The 18,329-nt window shown below is 43.8% G+C and overlaps 1 protein-coding gene across 1 annotated transcript in view; it reads left to right on the top strand.

The window, feature by feature from the left end:
• The first annotated feature begins 3,225 nt into the window (after positions 1 to 3,225).
• Positions 3,226 to 18,329, top strand: part of CORO2B (coronin 2B) — a 136,159-nt gene continuing 121,055 nt past the window's right edge. The window contains exon 1 of the mRNA XM_074966618.1: positions 3,226 to 3,373. Coding sequence (XP_074822719.1) covers positions 3,359 to 3,373 — 15 coding nt within the window. The 5' untranslated portion in view covers positions 3,226 to 3,358. The remainder of the gene's footprint in view (positions 3,374 to 18,329) is intronic.

An 18,329-nucleotide genomic window follows, 5' to 3' on the forward strand; every position in this document is an offset into this window, starting at 1 on the left:
AAAGTCTCCGGTTCTGTTGGAAACGGATAAGAGAGACTAGGAGGCAGGACTGAAGAGGAAGGTTGTTTTTAGAAAAAAGGGATATAAACCCTCAATACTTAAGTACAGGGCTGTTCAAGACAGCCCTGCTTCCAAAACTTGTATTGACGCATAGTAATTCCTATTTAAAACAAACCACGTTTGCTTTTGGTGTACCTTTGCATGGGGGTCACCGTGGCATCATGAAAAATGGATTTTTACAGCACTCTTTAGTAAGGGTCTCCACCAACTAAGGCATTTAAGATCAGCTTGGATAAAACACTACAGAACATAGGCCACTGCATTGGTGGGGGAAAGGGGAACAGACCTGATGACATAAAAGGTTCTTAGGTTCTGCTTTCACAGTCTTTACACACTTGCAATTTTATAAAAAAGTTTCAGATAGTAGCATGAATGAGACTGTGTATTTGGAAGAAACAAGAGGGCATGCTCTGACTACTGCAGTATTCATCATTAATAAAAAAACCTGCATTGTTGTAGCATAGCAAATAACTACACAAATGCCTTTTAAATAAACAGATATCAACCACCAATTCTATCCTTTATAGAGGATCACCATCCTAGTTACTTCAGCTAATAGGCCTGCTATACACTTGTGCTCCCTGCCTTAAGAGGTATCTCTTCACTTAAAAATACCCAGGTATTTAGCAGGGTAATAAACACATATGGACATTTAGCTGGGTGGGTTTTATACTAAGCTATTTATTCCCTCTTTCTCCCACCCCGACCCTGCAATCGCTTTCTCACCTGCTTGTGTGGTTTACACCTATGGCAGAGTGCTAGGGGCAAACACAATTGTCTATACTGCCATTTCATTTGTGGGTTTTCTCCTAATCTTTGCATCGCTCCTACAACAGATGCTCTTGCAGCACCATCACCTTTAAACTAAACACAAATTCCGAAGACCAAGTATCAAAATGGTTATTAATCCTCTTAGTCGTGACTATTGTTACTGTGCCAGCATATAAAGACCAGCCAGGATCAGGCCTCTTTGTGCTGAACTCCGAACAAACACACTGATAGAGCTAGTCCCTGAATTTTAAGCAAGGAACTGTGAAGTGGCATTACAAGGGAGTGGAGGCTTGCTCACGCCTAGTGGAACGGATCAGCGCTGGAGGAGGCATCTAAACAGATGGGAGGGCTTTTAAAAGAGAAACAAGCTGCTCTTTCCTTTGATGACTCACATTTGGTTTGGATACCAGGCAAATGTTCCCATTTAGCTGAGGGAGGTCAGATGTTCAAACCCTGGCCCCAACTCTTTCTCTCGCTTTGTCACGTTCTCAGTCTGCTGAAGCCTTCTGCTTTGCTGCAATGGTTGTCTTAAACAGCTCTAAGTACATGCAGGAGACTTACTCATCAGATGAAGTGACTTTTCTTATTGATGGAACCCTCTATTCTTTTCTCCTTCTCTATACCAACTGCTCATTGTACTGGGCTGTAAAGGGTGTGTGTGTGGACCCCTTTGCTAACTTTTTTGGGAGGAAAAAGCAGTGGTATCACTTCCCCGTGGTGCCTAACAATCCCAGCAGCTCCCCACAGCAAACGAGTGAGCTGGGTACTTCTGAAAATCAGACCATGCAGTTCTACTTCCAATGGACTTGTGTAGATGCACGTACTTTGCAGAAGTCATCCAGGTACTTGCCCTTTGCCCCTTGGGGCTTATGGATTCTAATTTGAGAGTCTCTTCTGTATTCCACAAGAGCATTCTGGTAAGGCTGTCATGGAAATCTTCCCAATTCTGGCACAAAGGCCCAGGTCAGTGGAAGGTAGGCACCTAAATTCCTTTGTGGATCTAGACCAAAATTTGCTTAACCATCCTTTCTGGTGACTGTATGAGAACAAAACGTAATGATCTGTAGCATGACTATCCAAAACTATTTTGCAGACTCTTGACATGCTGCACATGAGATGTCTGGCTCTTTGTACGATGTTTATAAACAAGCATTTTTGTTGTCTGAGTGACTGTTGCTCCGAACCATAACGCTCTCTCTTATTGATCACTATGAGCTTTACATAAATCACAAGTCACCAGTTAAGGTGGCCATGTGAGAACTGACTGTCACAGTTAATGATGTCTGGTCACAGACATTGGTTATTGTTTTCATCCATTTGTGTTCTGAATCAAATCTCAGTAGCAAAAAAAAAAAAAAAAAAAAAAAAAGCCTAAAAGGTAGGCTTGGCAGAATTCAGGGTTTTTTAATGATATAATTTTGAGGGCTGACATACATTTTTAAGCACTTTTAAATTTTTGATTTAAAAGTTCAGAGTTGTGGGAAGTTCCAGGGCAGTCAGACAATAATTACTTAAATGACAGGCAATTGAGATTCAAAAAGTTAAAGGTTTATAACTGCCAAAACATAAATTGTCAACCTCACATATCAAAACATGCCAAGTAAATATCTTCAAACCAAACTCTAAGTTCTCAAACGGCATTTTTCTTACTTTGCCTTGCTGTAACTTTTGATTATTAATGGATGGAAATATTCTTTAGCTGCTTTGCATGGGTATGGGGTGAAGTCGACATTTACCCATTAAAAATGAATCCTTCCAAGCCTGCTAACAGGCCATAACAATACAATCTTCACATTTAATCTGTTGCATTAATAATTAAATGGTGACATGACTTTCTTTGAGTCAGTTTAGTGGCTGGGGCATGTGCTTGACTTATCCTTCCATGCATCTGTTCATAAGGGGCCCATTGTCCTAGTCTCTTAGAGACCCAGTGGCGGGAATGACACGCTCGCTGCAAACTGTCTTTAGGAAGTTCAGCAGGTGTCTCCCCATGTCCTGTCCCCTGGCATTGGGAAGTTCTGCGCTCTTCACAGAGTTAAAGAAAGGGCCTTTCCCCCTTGACGCTGAATGGCAGCGAGTTCCCTTCTGGACTGTGCACCACCACAATCAATCGCTGCTTTTTCCCCCATTCCCTTCAGTTTCCTTGGTTGTTTCCCCCCCACACACACACACTTTTTCCCTCCCTTCCTGTCTGCAGAGAAGGAGGCTCATCCATTATAAATGCACACGCTGACATCACTGCAGCCATCAGTGCAAGGACAGCTTCATCAGCCTGCCTGGGAGGGAGGGCGCGAGGGAGGAGGCGAAGGAGGAGGAGGGCTGGTCCCTAGCTCTTCCTGTAACCACTGACGCCGATTCCTCTGCAGGGGGAGGAAAAAAAGGAAAGGAAAAAAAAAACCCCAACCCAAACCCACCCCCAAACCCCAACAGCCCCAGCAGCAGCGTCACTCAGGCAAAGCGTCCCCTGCCTGGTCTGCTTTGCCCGCTTCCAGCGCGGAGCCCGCTCACTCGGCCCCACCGCTCCTGCATGACGGTCACCAAGGTAAGGAGCTGCCCGGGCCAGCTGGGGCGTCTCTCGCGCGGCTCTGCCCGGGGCCAGGGGAGGCTCCGGGCGCTGCCGCGGGGACGCGGCTGGCTCCTGGCCCTGGCCCCTTCGCGCCGCCAAGCCGGGGTTGGGGGCTGGGGGGGGCGGTCGTTATTCCAGCCCCCGGGGGAGGGGGGAAGCCGCTTTGCACCCGCACCCCTCAATTGCTTCCTCGCCTAATGAGCTTCGGCGCGTGCTGCATTTTTAACCCGTGGAGGGCTGGCCCTGCGGTGGCTCGCTGGCTTTCCAGCGGGGAGGACCCTGCTTGGCTCCTGCTTCCCTTCCTGGCTTAGGAACAGGGGTGGGGGATCGCTTGAGAGCCTTCTGCCTTGGGCTAGTAGGGAGAGCTACAAAAAACCCTTTTTGGGGGGGGGAAGCAACCCTGTCTGCCCCCTCCAGAGCTCACCCCAGGGCCGGTGCGGCGAAGCGGATTTCCTTGGCAGGCGCGTCCCAGGCATCTACAGGTGGCCACCCAGCTGTTTACAGGGACGCAAACCTCGGTCGTGGGGCCGCTGAAATGGGACATTGGCAATAAGTGTTTAATCAGGAAACCCTGTGCGATGTCATGGGCTCGCCCTCTGCGCCCATCTCTGCAGGAAAAAGCAAACCTGCGCTAAGGGAAAAGAGCAGGGAAGTGCCCTGTACTGGAAGTTAATTTTCTTTAATGTAAAGCTGGCTCAGCTTTACAATCTTTTATTTATCTGTGATCCTTTCGGATCTCTCTTTGGCCATAGAGTGGGGTCTCTGGTTTCCCACATTACTGTTCTAACAGGGACCAGCGTGGCTTTCTTGGCATTTTTAGTTTCATATCTACAGTGACAGTACCTGCAGTGTCAAAGACCCAACTACTTTTCTTTCCCGTTCACCTTGGTCCTTGGGTCTGGGCTTGAGGAAATAAATATAGAAATATAATTTAGTGTTTGTAGGGAGGAGTCAAGTGAAAAGATCTAGTTGGTGCGCTTGCTTTGTGTCAAATCAGCTTTTGTGTCTAGCGTTGTCAGCACAGGTGGCCTAGTCCTCTAGGGCCATGACTCGGCAAGTGAGCAGCCGTGCATTGCACACCTTAGCGGACCAAAGACCTACTTGGCCCAGCTGCACCAGGTCACTCCTTGTCTTTGATCTGTAGAATTAGCTGAGCAGATGCACGAATGTGTAAAGAAACAGAAATCCTGTGTGGTGAAAAGTCTTAGCAGCTATCCAAAAGCCAGAATGATCAGTTGTAGAAGGGAGATGGCCTTTAATAGTCGGGGAGGAAGGAAGTATAAAGTGGTTGTCTCTCCAGAGGGTTGCCAGTGAATCGTACTACAGGGTTTTGCACCGTGTTTCGTTCCATGGTATTGGTTTGTGCTCCATTAATCAAAAAGCTGTAATATAGCGGAATTCTTCAGGGCAATCCCGTGACTGGAAAATCAGGATACAGTTAATGCAAAGACTTACACTCCGGAGGTACAGATGCACAACTGGGCTTCTGGTAAGGGGGTGGGGAATAACTGCTACTTCAGGCTGTGTTAACTTGAGCTTTGAGCTGCCGAACTACGTTTGACAAGCCAAAGACTTTAGAGAGTAAGGAGGCAACAGGCACACAGTTCAGATCAACATTTGTTTAACAGCTGAGGAATGAACTGACTTCTTTATGGTGTGTGGGCAGGTGTCAGAGGCCAAGCGAAGCTGTTGCCCTTTGTTCCGTTTGTGCGATGCAGGTTAGTGGAGCGTGGCTTTGAATTAATGAAAGGCAGGCGTAGTGAGCAAGCTTCCTGAAGGCTGCCGTTTTGCTGCGTACGGAGCAGAAGCGAAGGGGAATGAAAGATGGGGTGGCTCCTAGGTGGGTGACAACCTTGCCTGGGGTTCAGTGAGGTCTTATTGTTATACTGCCAGAACGCTGCTTGCTGCTTTTCATGCACAATGTCCTTGGCCTTTCTGTTCAGAGAGATGGCATGGCTGATGGATTTTATTTCTACAGCATAAAGGTATTTGGAGACAGACAGAGCTCCCGCCCCAAAAGCTTACACTCCAAATCAGAGACTAAACACAACTCCCAGTACTGACATGGGCCTAGATCAGGGGTGGGCAAACTTTTTGGCCCGAGGGCCACATTGGAGTGTGAAACTGTACGGAGGGCCAGGTAGGGAAGGCTGTGCCCCCCAAACAGCCTGGCCCCTGCCCCCATTCACCCTTCCCACTTCCCATGCCCTGACTGCCCCCCTCAGAACTCCCTCCATCCAACCCCCCCCCCCGCTCCTTGTCCTCTGACTTCCCCCTCCTGGGACCCCCTGCCCCAAACTGCCCCCCCCCCCGGGATCCCACGCCCTATCCAACCCCCCCTGCTCCCTGTCCCCTGACTGCCCTGACCTATCCACACCCCCACCCCCTGATAGGCCCCCCCGGGACTTCCACGCCCTATCCAACCCCCCCTGTTCCCCGACCCCCACCCCAGAACCTCCGCCCCATCAAACCGCCCCCTGCTCCCTCTCCCCTGACTGCCCCCCGGGACTCCCTACCCAACCCCTTCACTGCCGCACACGTGCCGCCTCCTTACCATGCCGCTCAGAGCGGCAGGAGCTCGCAGCCCCACTGCCCATGTGGCAGCGTGACTGCGGGGGAGGGGAAACAGCGGGGGAGGGGCCGGGGGCAAGCCTCCCGGGCCAGGAGCTCAGGGGCTGGACGTGGCCCGCAGGCCGTAGTTTGCCCACCTCTGGCCTAGATGCACCACGTTGGACAAGCCACATCACTTTCTCCTCACCTAAGAGGAGAGTGATCTGCTGAGAACCAACTATTCTTCCAAACTCTGAACCATGTTGCCAACTCTTGCATGGGTTTCTTGTGAGTCTCGCAATATAAAGTGTGATTCTTAAATTCTCTGCTCCTGGAGTCAGATGAATGTGTCAGCATCTTCAGACTTGGCACTTAGCCTGCTCTATATTTTTCCAAAATCCATTATAAATATTAACTTATCAACTTTCTCAGAATGATGCTTCACTGGCTTCTAAAGAAGACTAAACCAACTGCTGTGTAATGGATTCCTCCCTGAATTTTTAACCTGGAGGGTCCCATCAGCTGTATTTCTAGTGGGAGGAGCTTTCTTCACTTCACACAACTTGACAGTTGCACCTTGTAAAAGAACTTAATCTTTTAAAAAAGCAATTAAAATAAGAACTTTAATCCGGCCTGGTCTATTACCATTGCTTTGAAGTTTAAGGTCAGAATAATAAACATTAAAACAAGTCATTAACATAAATGTCCATATCTTCATTTTAACCGTAAAAACTGTCTTCCCCACCTCCCTAATACGTTTATCCATTTTACAACACACGGGTCTGTGACAGCAGAATTACATACTGACAAAACGATGGGGTCATCTGCTCACTCTGTACAGGTTTCAGAGTAGCAGCCGTGTTAGTCTGTATCCGCAAAAAGAACAGGAGTACTTGTGGCACCTTAGAGACTAACAAATTTATTAGAGCATAAGCTTTCGTGAGCTACAGCTCACTTCAAAGCTTATGCTCTAATAAATTTGTTAGTCTCTAAGGTGCCACAAGTACTCCTGTTCTTTTTTCAGTCTGTACAGTTACTCTTTGCACACAGGCCAAGCCTACCTGGATTCAGCAGTGCAGACAAGCATGCGGGTCACTAATCCCAGGAAGGAGGTTATGTCCAGGGTGGAGGTTAGATTCAGCTTGGTGAGGGAGAGTTATGATGAATCCTCCACAGCCAAACCACTGTGCATCAAGGAACAGGCAGAAAAATTATTCCTCTTGCACTGGTTCAAGACTAAGAGGTATATGCACCAAGCCATGTTGTCCAGTTATACATGCATGTATCACAAGTGCCACCTGTCTGGTCTCCTAACCATTATTCTGGCCAAATCTTCCCTTGTGTGGAATTGGCCAGTTCTCCAAGATAATGCATTGGAAGAGTGAACGTGTGGCTGACTGCTGGTCTGTCTGTGTTAATTTGGCAAGAACCTTTCAAATATATGGGATCGGTCGAGCCATCCTTAATCCTCAGTCTTCAGCTGCTTACCTAGGAACAAAATAGTAGCTTTGCATCAAAAATGGAACTGCCCCTTGCAATCTTTCCCTTGTGAACTTATGTGCATCCGGAAGATCTCATCGATATGGGACCTCATCTTGACAGATAAAGAGAAATTGAACACAGAACTAAAAATTAGTGGTTGCTGAGGTGCAGGTGATCAGGGCTTTATTCTGTTTGCACACAACCAATACAATCAAGTCCAAACCACTAATAAAATAGGTTTCAGAGTAACAGCCGTGTTAATCTGTATTCGCAAAAAGAAAAAGGAGTACTTGTGGCACCTTAGAGACTAACCAATTTATTTGAGCATAAGCTTTCGTGAGCTACAGTTCACTTCATCGGATGATAGTTGGTGCTTTAAAAGGGCTAATTTCACAAAGCTGAAAACAATTGAGTCAAATGAGGTGGGAGGAAGAACATGAAAACGCGAATTGAACAACTGGGAACTGTTTAAGAACATTTTTTAAATGCTCCAAAATTCACAAAAATCTTCTAGAAGGAAGACTACAGCAGTTAAAAATGAACCAGATTTGGGGGGGGGGGGAGTGAAAGCAGATATAAATATTTTTTTATAATATATATATATATATATAAAAACACAAATGGAAAAAAGGAGAAGTTAATAGCAAGGAATATAAATTAGAAGCTAGGAATTGTAGAAAACTGATAAGGGAAGCAAAAAGACACAAGGAGCGATCACTGGCCAGTAGAGTTAAGTACAGTTAGAAGGAGTTTAAGTACATGGAGAACAATAGGAATCCTAACAATAGTATTGATCCATTACTAGATGGAAATTGTAGAACTGTCAGTAATGCAGAAAAAGCAGAAGAATTCAGTGAATCGCTTCTGAATTTGGGGAGAAAGGCTGATAATGTATTTGTAGAAGATGACAGTAATGAAATACTGTCAGAATGGAAAGTAACTCAGGAGGATGTTTAGTAGCTGCTAAGTTAGACATTTTTTAAATCAGCAGGCCTATTTAATCTGTATCCAAGGATCCTACAAAAGCTGGCCGAGGTGCTCTCTGGACAATTAATATTGATTTTTCAATAAGTCTTGGAACACTGGGTAAGTTCCAGACGATTGGAAGAAAGGTAGTATACTACTATTTTAAAAGGATAAACAGGATGGCCCCTGTCACTAGAGGTCTGTCAGCCTGACATTGAACCCCAGACAAAATAATGGAATAATTGATATGGCATTTGATTAATAAAGAATTGAAGAAGGGTAATATAATTAATGCAAAAAACCCCATGGATTTATGGAAAATAGACCCTGTCAAACTAACTTGATATTTCTTATGAGATTACACATTTGATTGATTATGGTAATAGTGTTGATGTAATATATTTAGACTTCTGTAAGGCTTTTGACTTGGTACCATCGAACATTTGTATTTAAGAAAATAGAACATTACAAATTTAACATGGCACATATTAAATACATTAAACACTGGCCAGCTGATAGGTCTCAAAATGAATTGTAAATAAGAATCATCATTGAACAGATATGTTTCTAGTCGTGTCCCTTGGGGATCAGTTCTAGGCCCTATGTTATTTCACATTTTTTATCAATGACCAAGAAAGCATAAAAAAAACACCAATAAAGTTTGCGGATGAGTAAATGTTTGGGGAAGCAGTGACAAGCCTCTGCTGCAGAGTGCTCTGGCTTGCTTGGTAGTCTGGGCACAAGCAAGCAACATGCATTTTAATATGGCCAAATGTAAAATCCTATATCAAGGAACAAAGAATGTAGGCCGTAAGCACAGGAGGCAGGGGGGAATCTATCCTGGGAAGCAGTGACTCAGTAAAGACTTAGGGGTCATGTTAGATAATTGGCTGAACAAAAGGGCTCATGTGATCCTTTGGTGTATAAACAAGGGAATCTTGAAGGAATAGGGAGGTTATATTACCACTGTTTTTGGCACTGGTGTGACTGCTACTGGAATACTGTGTCCAGTTCTGGTGTCAACAATTCAAGAAGGATGGTGAGAGATTGGAGATGATTCAGGGAAGATCCACAAGAATGATTAAAGGATTGGAAAACATGCCTTAAGGGTAAGCCACGGGAACAATTTATCACAGGTTGTAGTGGATTCTCCATCACTGGAGAACTTTAAAGCAAGCTGGATGTCTTTTTTCCCCCCTCCCCCTTCTAAAAGATGTGCTCTAGTTCAAACAGGAATTAATTCAGGGAAGTCCCATGTCCTTCAGAAGGTCAAATCACAATGGTCCCTTCTGATATTATAAACTATGAATCAGTATTATTCATATTAAACTATGCCTTGCCTGAACTTTCTTTTTAATCCAGTAACTAAGCTTAAGAAGAAAAACATTAAGTCCAAGATCTATTTTAGTAACTCTTTATTTCATGTTAACCCAAAGGAGTCAAACATGCCAAGTAAAAGATATGAGAGAATAACTTGCTGTAGTCTAATATGATCAAATACTAATTATAATGGAACCCACTTATGAACTGGGATACAATGATGTTATTCTGGTGGAAGGAACAGGACTGTCTCTAAAAGAGAATTATACTGTAGTTTGTAATCCAGTTAAATGCAGTTCTAGAGTGACTGGGGCAAATTATGGTCTTATGGAAAAGGTGATACAGGATTCAATTAGTGATCAGTTAAAGGGTAGGAACATAACTAATGCCAGTCAACCTGGTTTTACGGAAAATAGGTTTTGTCAAATAAATTGATTCCGGTCTTTGTTTGATAAAGGTAACTGTAGACTTTTGTAAGATGTTTTGACTTAGTACTCTGAGACATTCTAATTATTGATAGTGTCTAGTGCTTTTATTTTAAAGCGCACTCTGAACAGGTCACAAACTGGCTAACTGACAGATGTCAGAATAGCTGTCCATGGGTAATCCTCATCAAATGGAGGTGGGTTTGTTGTTGTCTAATTCTTTATTAAAGCAAAATTACAATAAAACATTAACATACGAAATCAGACATTGCTTGTTCTGGATCAGTTTCTACTCAGAAATCCTGAATAAAGATTCTGACTTGCTGACTGGAGAACCCACCTCCTCTGAGTATGCTAGAAAGGGTAACCATATTTCTAAATATCTGTCCTCTTTTGGGTGCAACGCTTGTGTACACACTTGGTGTGAAAACGTTTCCATTTACAAGAATGGTCCATATTTTACTATACCACAATTCCATAGAAGGTGGGGGTTACATTTTTCCAGTATGTGTAATAGAGTCTAAGTGCTAACAATGAAAAATAAACTAATTTGTTTTTCTGTTTAAAATGCCGATCCTTTACTGGAGCATTAATGAGTATTTCAGGGGATTTCTAGGAAGCTGGCATTTTGTCAAAGATGGTTCTCTTTTTAATAATTTCCTCACCATTTTTGCATTTTCCCATGAATCTTAAATCTCATTCCCCTGAAGTATACTATTAACCAATTTAGTTAAAATAGGTACCAAAACTTACTTGAGAATTCTACAATATTCCCCAGGAAACCCCTCAGGACCTGGAGTTATACTGGATTTTAAATTCTTAAATACCTTTTCAACTTCCTTTACAGCAATTTGCCTGTCAAGAACTGCCATGGCATCCTCTGAAAGCTGAGGCAGTTTCAAACTTGTCAAATATTTATTTACAAGTTCGGGATTTAGATGTTCTGAGCCTACAAAATGGAAAATGGAAAAAATTAGCAAAGGTTTCAGAGATCTATCTGATGCCAGTTACTAAATCTCACTTTTTATTTCTAATCAGAGTGATGCCTGGTTTATCCTATTTCTTTTTTAACTTTCTGGCTAAAAGCCTATCGGCTCTCTTTCCCTGTCCATAATATTTTTGTTTACTATAGCTAAGTATTTGCTCAGCTTTACCTGTTTGTAACAAGTTAATCTTCCCTTTTATCTCAATTATTTTCGCACACACACTTTTAGATCCCGTAGGGTTGTCTACCTTTCAAAGCAGGAAGCTCTTTAACCAAACTGTCTTCTTCAAGGAGTTCTCACTTTTTTGAGATCTGATGCTTTATTTATGAGATTCTTCCGCATTACTGCCTGTCCATAATCCCAGAGAACACTTTTGCTGATCACTTCCTTCTAAACGTTTCTGGAAATATTCTTCCAGCTCTTGAATTCTAAGAGGATCATACAACAAAGCTCTGTTCAATGGCGGGCTCTTTGTTTTTCCATTGAGTCCCAATCTTCTGATCCAACATATGCAGGGGCATGGTCAAACCAAGTTATAAACAAGAATAGTTTTTGTTTTTTGTTTTTTCCCTTTTTGACCAACCTAGCCAAGGTCCTAGAAACAAAAAATAATATAAATTCTGAATAAGATCCATGAGTAGCAGAATATGTATATCCCCTGACATCTGGATTCATCTCCCGCCAGATGTCCACCAGATCCTCACTTTCTAAGTGATGCAACAAATTTGCCTTTGCTCCTCTGAAATGCCTTCTGTGTCCATTCGATCAATCCAAAAAAGGATTAAGCACGTCATTAAATCCCCCTGGAATATCCCCTCCCCTAACATCTCCTAAATCCCTAAAAAAACCTGATTTTAAGAAAAAGCTTGCCCTGGATTGGGAGCATATACATTGGCGAAGGTGAGAAGTTTACCTTTCAAGGACCCCTTAATTAAAATGTATCTGCCCCCTGATCTATGAGTTGTGCTGAAACAATAAAGAGATGTGTTTAGCAAAAAGTAGTGTGAGCCCTCTTCAGTTAGATTGCTCTAGTAAGACACATGGTAGCTGTGTCCAAGAAGTCATCAGGTACTTGTCTGCCTGTTTCCTGTAATTAAATCTTACGAGGAAAATCCTCTGGGAGCTAAATACCCTTTTTCTTTTTGTTGGGTTGCTCATCCGCTTTATGTTAATTGTCATGACATTAACATACTCACCTGTGGTGGGTACCATGTCTACTCTCGTCCAGTACCTCACCCTTTCTTGACAGCAGCAACACCTCCCCAGACAGATGCCAGGTCTCCATTACATTTGTGCCTCTTCCTTAAATCAGATGTTTGGGACAGAGTTCCCAACACACACACAGTCATTTTAGAACTCCCAAATTTACAGCTTTTCCTCTTTTCACACCTGTATTGTACCTGATACTGAGTCTGATTTACTGTACATTCTTCAATGGAGCCCTAGCACTTAATATAACCCTTTCTATTAAAGCATGTAACAATATTTAACATCTGTTCCGTTCTCTTATCCCCATGTCCCTCCCTATGCTTTCCCTCACTGTCCCGTGCTCCCCTTTCACTGTGGGAACTGGGCTCTCCTTACATCCGCCAGGGCATCTTAGTTCCCTGTGGGAGGTGATAGAGATAAACAACCCCTGCTGGGAGTTTTATATATAAACTAGACTTCCACACTTCACAATGCTTGTGATAGTCATTCTGGAAGGGTCATAATGGAAAATTTAAAAAATAAATGAATTCAAAGACTGTATAATAATTTCATAATATTAGCTAGTATAAGATGTTAAGATTTGATATGGCTTGGTTCTTAAATTTATTATTATTATACAATATATATTGCATTTGTATATAATATAGTTAGATTCTCCTCTATATTGTCTGGATAAGAATCAGTGGTGGTTCAGATCTCTCCCTTGTTGCCCTCAGAGGAGTAGCCATGTTAGTCTGTATCCACAAAAACAACAAGGAGTCCGGTGGCACCTTAAAGACTAACACATTTATTTGGGCATAAGCTTTCGTGGGTAAAAAACCCACTTCTTCAGATGCATCTGAATAGTAGCATACATAGTAGTTAGTAGCAGCAGGGAGGTGACTTTTCCCTGGGTATATTGCGCTGGTGAGACCGATACTACAATATTGCATCCACTTCTGGTGTCAACATTTTAAAAAGGATGTTGAAAAATTAGAGAAGGTGCAGAAAAGAGCCACAACAGCGATTTAAGGACTAGAGGAAATGCCTGTTTAGCTTATAAAAAACCTGAAAGGTGACTTGATTAGTGAGTAAGTAAGTTCATGGGGAGAGAAGATACTGGGATCTAAGGGGAACTTTAATCTAGCAGCAAGAACCAATTGTAACACACTACACTTGGATTACACAAGTACCCACTATAACTCCATTTTACTGCAGGAATAGTGAGCACGTTCAGTCTGGTATGACAGCAGAACTCCCACCTGTGGATAAAACCGCAAGATAAATCTGCAAATTTGGACACTTCTGGATGCCCATACCCTGAGTTGATACTGCAATGTAGTAAAGCTGGTCAGAATTAAAAAAAAAACAAAAAACTTCGTTTACAAGAGGACAATTTGCGGGTTAAGACTCCTCAAATCTAAACGCAATCTTATTCTACAAATACTGTACTGTGGAAGCGGTATCAAATATACAGATTTCTTCAGTACCAAAGTGTATCCAGGCCACAAATCCTACACATTTAAAACACGCACCACTGCTTTGGCATTTGTCACCACACAGGCGTGAGCTGAACACACAGCAAGCATCCAGTTCTTTGAATAGGCTGCTATCCTTCTTCTTGTGGTTATAGTCTTGCAGAAATTAGTAAAAGCAGGCCTGTGAGCATCAGCCCTCAGGGTAGAGATCTTCACTTCCCCTGACAGCCCTATAAAATGTTTACCAATCATTTGGGGGTACACAAGACAAATCAGACTCCTGAAAGGGGTACAGTAGTCAGGAAAGGTTGAGAGCCACTGTACTAACTCACCCTAGAATGATCCTTCTTAGCACAGTTGGAACAGAAGAACCAGGGATTGTTTGCAATAGATTCCTCAGCAGCTGAGGGTGTTTCCTGAAATTTCAAAGAGCTATCCTGTTTTGCTGACTGCTGCCTCTTTGGAATGGCAGGTCCTTCCATTAACTTAACTGTGGCTCCTTCAAGTTGAGTTGTACGGTTTTCCATTTTCTTTGAGTCTCCCGCGGCAGAACTTGAGCTGTGGTTAGCTTCTATGGTATGGCATGAACTGCTAGGCTTAGACTCTTATTTTTCCCCGCAGCTGCATAATCCTTCTTTGCTCTCTCTTCTTCCAAGTGGTGGATTTTGTACAGCGGTTGGAGAGTAAGATATCTTGGAAATAGCAGTAGTATCCAAATGGTCCCTCAGATGGAGCTGTGTAATCAGGGACTCATCCCAACATCTCTGAATAAATTGCTTTACTGGCTGTACATTAAGGGTTTCTTGCATGCATGTCTTCTGCTCCATTACCCTTCTCAAATAGCTGTTTAATCTTCCCAAATACTTGGAGAGTATTTCCATGGACTTCTGAAAGGTCTCTAGGAATTGTGCAGACACTTCATCACTGCTGGAAACAGGGCCATTCTTCTTTTCCAGCTCTATCAAACAAACATTGTTCTGCAGGGTAGATTTCCCTCAACTGAAAGCTTCATTCACTGGAGGTGACAAGCTTTCTATTAACTTCTTGTGCCTTCCCTTGGAAGACAATTCAGGATCATTTAGTAGCTGTTATATTTCTAGCTTCCAAGTATCAAAATCTACCTCACCGTTGGGTTGTGGCAAATGGGCTGAGAAGCACTTCAGTTGGCAGGATATATATGATGGTAGGTGGCAACACCCTCTGTAGATTTTACCACATGTTCTACTAGCACTTTATTTACCCCCTCTGGAACGGAAAATGTGGTAACAGAACTTCTCTCTAGAAGCATACTGGTCTGAAAACTGTGTGCAGCATTACCTGCCTGGTTAGTATTGACTGTACTGTCCTCTGGAATTAGGGTGACCAGATGTCCCGATTTTATAGGGACAGTCCCAGTTTTTGGGTCTTCTTCTTATATAGGCTCCTGTTACCCCCCCCCCCCCACCCCCGATTTTTCACATTTGCTGTCTGGTCACCCCATCTGGAATCGCTCCTGCAATTAACGAGTTGTCATCTTTTGGACACCTGTCCTCAGAAGTATTCGGGGAATTTCTCAGTATAATGGGAATCACATTCCATTTACCGTTCAGTTTGATCCGTTTACATTTTTTTCTTACCATTTGAGTTGCACACATCCCACTACATTCTCAAGGTGCAGTACCTTGTGTGGTACCTTGCATTCTCTTAAGTCCGGTTACTGTCCCTCGACGCCTGGGTCAATTCCCCATTTGTAACAGTAGGGTGAATCCCACTCAGTCTAACTGAGCTGCCTGGATCAATCTGGCAAGTTCCATGGTCACAACAATATATAATCTTCAACCACAGGATGGCGCTGTCCCTGTTTGAGCCCCACAACTTTGAAATGTGTGTAACCTACGACACCAGTGGCTCTCACACTTTATTTTTTTCCCCGCGGCCCACTTGAAAATCGCTGAGGGTCTCAGCGGACCACTTAATGACCTTTCCAAATGTTGTTTGTGCCGTTAGCTGACGACTGTAAAGGGCTTTGGATAAAAGCGCTACATAAAAAAATACAATAATTAACATTTTTGTTCTACAAATAAAAGCACACAACACATAATTTAATATCAGTAGTCTGACCTTTCTAATGTGGTGAATGTGCCCTCTCTCCACTGCCACGGCAGCCACGGAGCTGGGGCTGGGAAGGATGGGGGTCTCCCCCTCTCTGCCCCGCTGCAGCAGCCCCTGAGCTGGGGCTGGGAAAGGAGGGCCGTCTCTCCCCGGCCGCAGTCCTGGAGCTGGGGAAAGTCGCCACTTTCTTTGGCTGCCGCAGCCCTGCACATCCCAAATTCCCCCCACCCCCTCTTCTCACCCCACCGCCCCCTCCCATCTACCCCTATTCCCCCCAAGGCCACCACCTCACCTTACATGTGTGTCTTCTCCAGGGTCCAGGCACCTAATTAGTGGAGCCACGCCTGCACGGCTCCACTAATTAGGTGGTTGGCCCTTCATTCTCTCCACCCAGGCACGCACCTTAGAGGGAACTATCCGCAGACCACCTGAATGGAGCTTTTGGACCACAGTTTGAGAACCTCTGTACTACACTTTGACCACACAAGTGCTCATATTAATTCCGTTTTACTGCAGGAATAGTGAGCAGGTTCAGTCTGGTTTGACAGCAGAAATCCCACCTGTGGATAACACATGATAAATATGCATATTTTGGACAGTCATATGTGCCCATACCCTGAGTTGCGTCAGTTTGAAATAAGGACACCACAATGTAATCAAGCTGCTCAGACTAAGAAACAAACACTCTTTTTTTTTTTTTTTTAGGAGAGAACAATCTGAGGATTAACTAAGACTCCTCAAATCTACGTGCAATCTTACCATCACATCAATACAGCAAACACTTTTTTTTGTTTTTGTTTGTGTAGGATCAAGCATACAGATTTCTTCCGTACCAAAAGGTACACAGGCCACAAACCCTATGCATTTAAAACGTGCACCACTGATTTGGAATTAGTGTCACCCCACATTCCTGAGCTGAACAAGCAGCAAGCACCCAGTTCTTGTGGTTATCTGCTTCCTGCAATTAGTAAAAGCAGGCCTGTGAGCACCAGCCCTCTGGGCAAAGTTCTCCACCTTCCCTCTGGTATGTCTCTCTCCCTCTGGGTCTGCTGGGACTAACTGAAGAGTTTGGCGCCTTCTTTTCTTTCTACTTGGGAGTGGAATTGCCCCCTCCACACCTTTGGAGATGTCCTACTGAGCATGCTCCAAGAGTTTGTGTTCTTTTCCCCCTTCTTTGTTTTCCTGCTAGTCCCCGCTGGAGTCATAGAATCATAGAAAGAAAAGGAGTACTAGTGGCACCTTAGATGAAGTGAGCTGTAGCTCACGAAAGCTTATGCTCAAATAAATTTGTTAGCCTCTAAGGTGCCACAAGTACTCCTTTTCTTTTTGCGAATACAGACTAACACGGCTGCTACTCTGAAACCTGTCATTAGACATAGAATCATAGAATATCAGGGTTGGAAGGGACCTCAGGAGGTCATCTAGTCCAACCCCCTGCTCAGTGGACAGCTGCTCCACTCTTCTGGGGGGAAAACGCCAAACTGAAACCAAACGGACTACTAGTGTTTAAAAGGAGTAGCCACTGAAGCACGGGGTTACACAAAGACCAAATGTTAAAGACAGACAAATTCAAAGTTAGAAATAAGGCACTAATTTGAACAATGAGGGTGATTATCCATTAGAACAAACCATCAAAGGAACTGGTGGACTCTCCCTCTCTTGATAGCTTCAAATCAAGATGGGCTGCCTTTCAGGAAGACATGTTTCAGCCCCACAAAAGTTATTGAGCTCAATACAGGGGTAACTGGGTGAAACTGAATGGCCTGTTAGATAGGAGGTCAGGCTAGATGGTCCCTTCTGGCTTTAAACTCAATGAATCTTACACCTGTCCATGTCCTGAGTTTCAGAGTAACAGCCGTGTTAGTCTGTATTCGTAAAAAGAAAAAAGAAAAGGAGTACTTGTGGCACCTTAGAGACTAACCAGTTTATTTGAGCATGAGCTTTCGTGAGCTACAGCTCACTTCATCGGATGCATTCTTAAGGCCTACAAGTGTCCATTGACACCAGAATATCTGGCCCACTATTTTAACATTTGTTTGGCTAAGTTATGCAATATTGGACACGTCAACTAACTTAGATTCTGCTTCCTGTTTTGGCTGATAGAAGCAAAACATATGTGGAAGTGGACGGCTAGGTCCTCTCTCACAATGATGGTTATTTGTAAAATGGAATGGGGAATAATATACTTGCCTTTATTTTCCGGGGGTGGGGAGTCAGTCGCTATCACCAGCGTTAGCAATGCTGGTAGCTGTTGTTGGACCATCTCTGGGTTATGACAGGGCACCAGCGAGGACAGGGCTCCGGACAGACTGGTATTTTTACCAACATGATATCCAACCCTGCTCTGAGTAGGTGTCGTCAACACTACCGCTTAGGACTCCAGGCACCTGCTGGCATTTGTTTATGTTAGCATCAGCGGAGCTCAACAGAGGGACTTTTCTCCAGG

This window comes from Natator depressus, chromosome 10 (genome assembly GCF_965152275.1).
Source record: "Natator depressus isolate rNatDep1 chromosome 10, rNatDep2.hap1, whole genome shotgun sequence".
In the NCBI taxonomy this organism is placed as follows: domain Eukaryota; kingdom Metazoa; phylum Chordata; order Testudines; family Cheloniidae; genus Natator; species Natator depressus.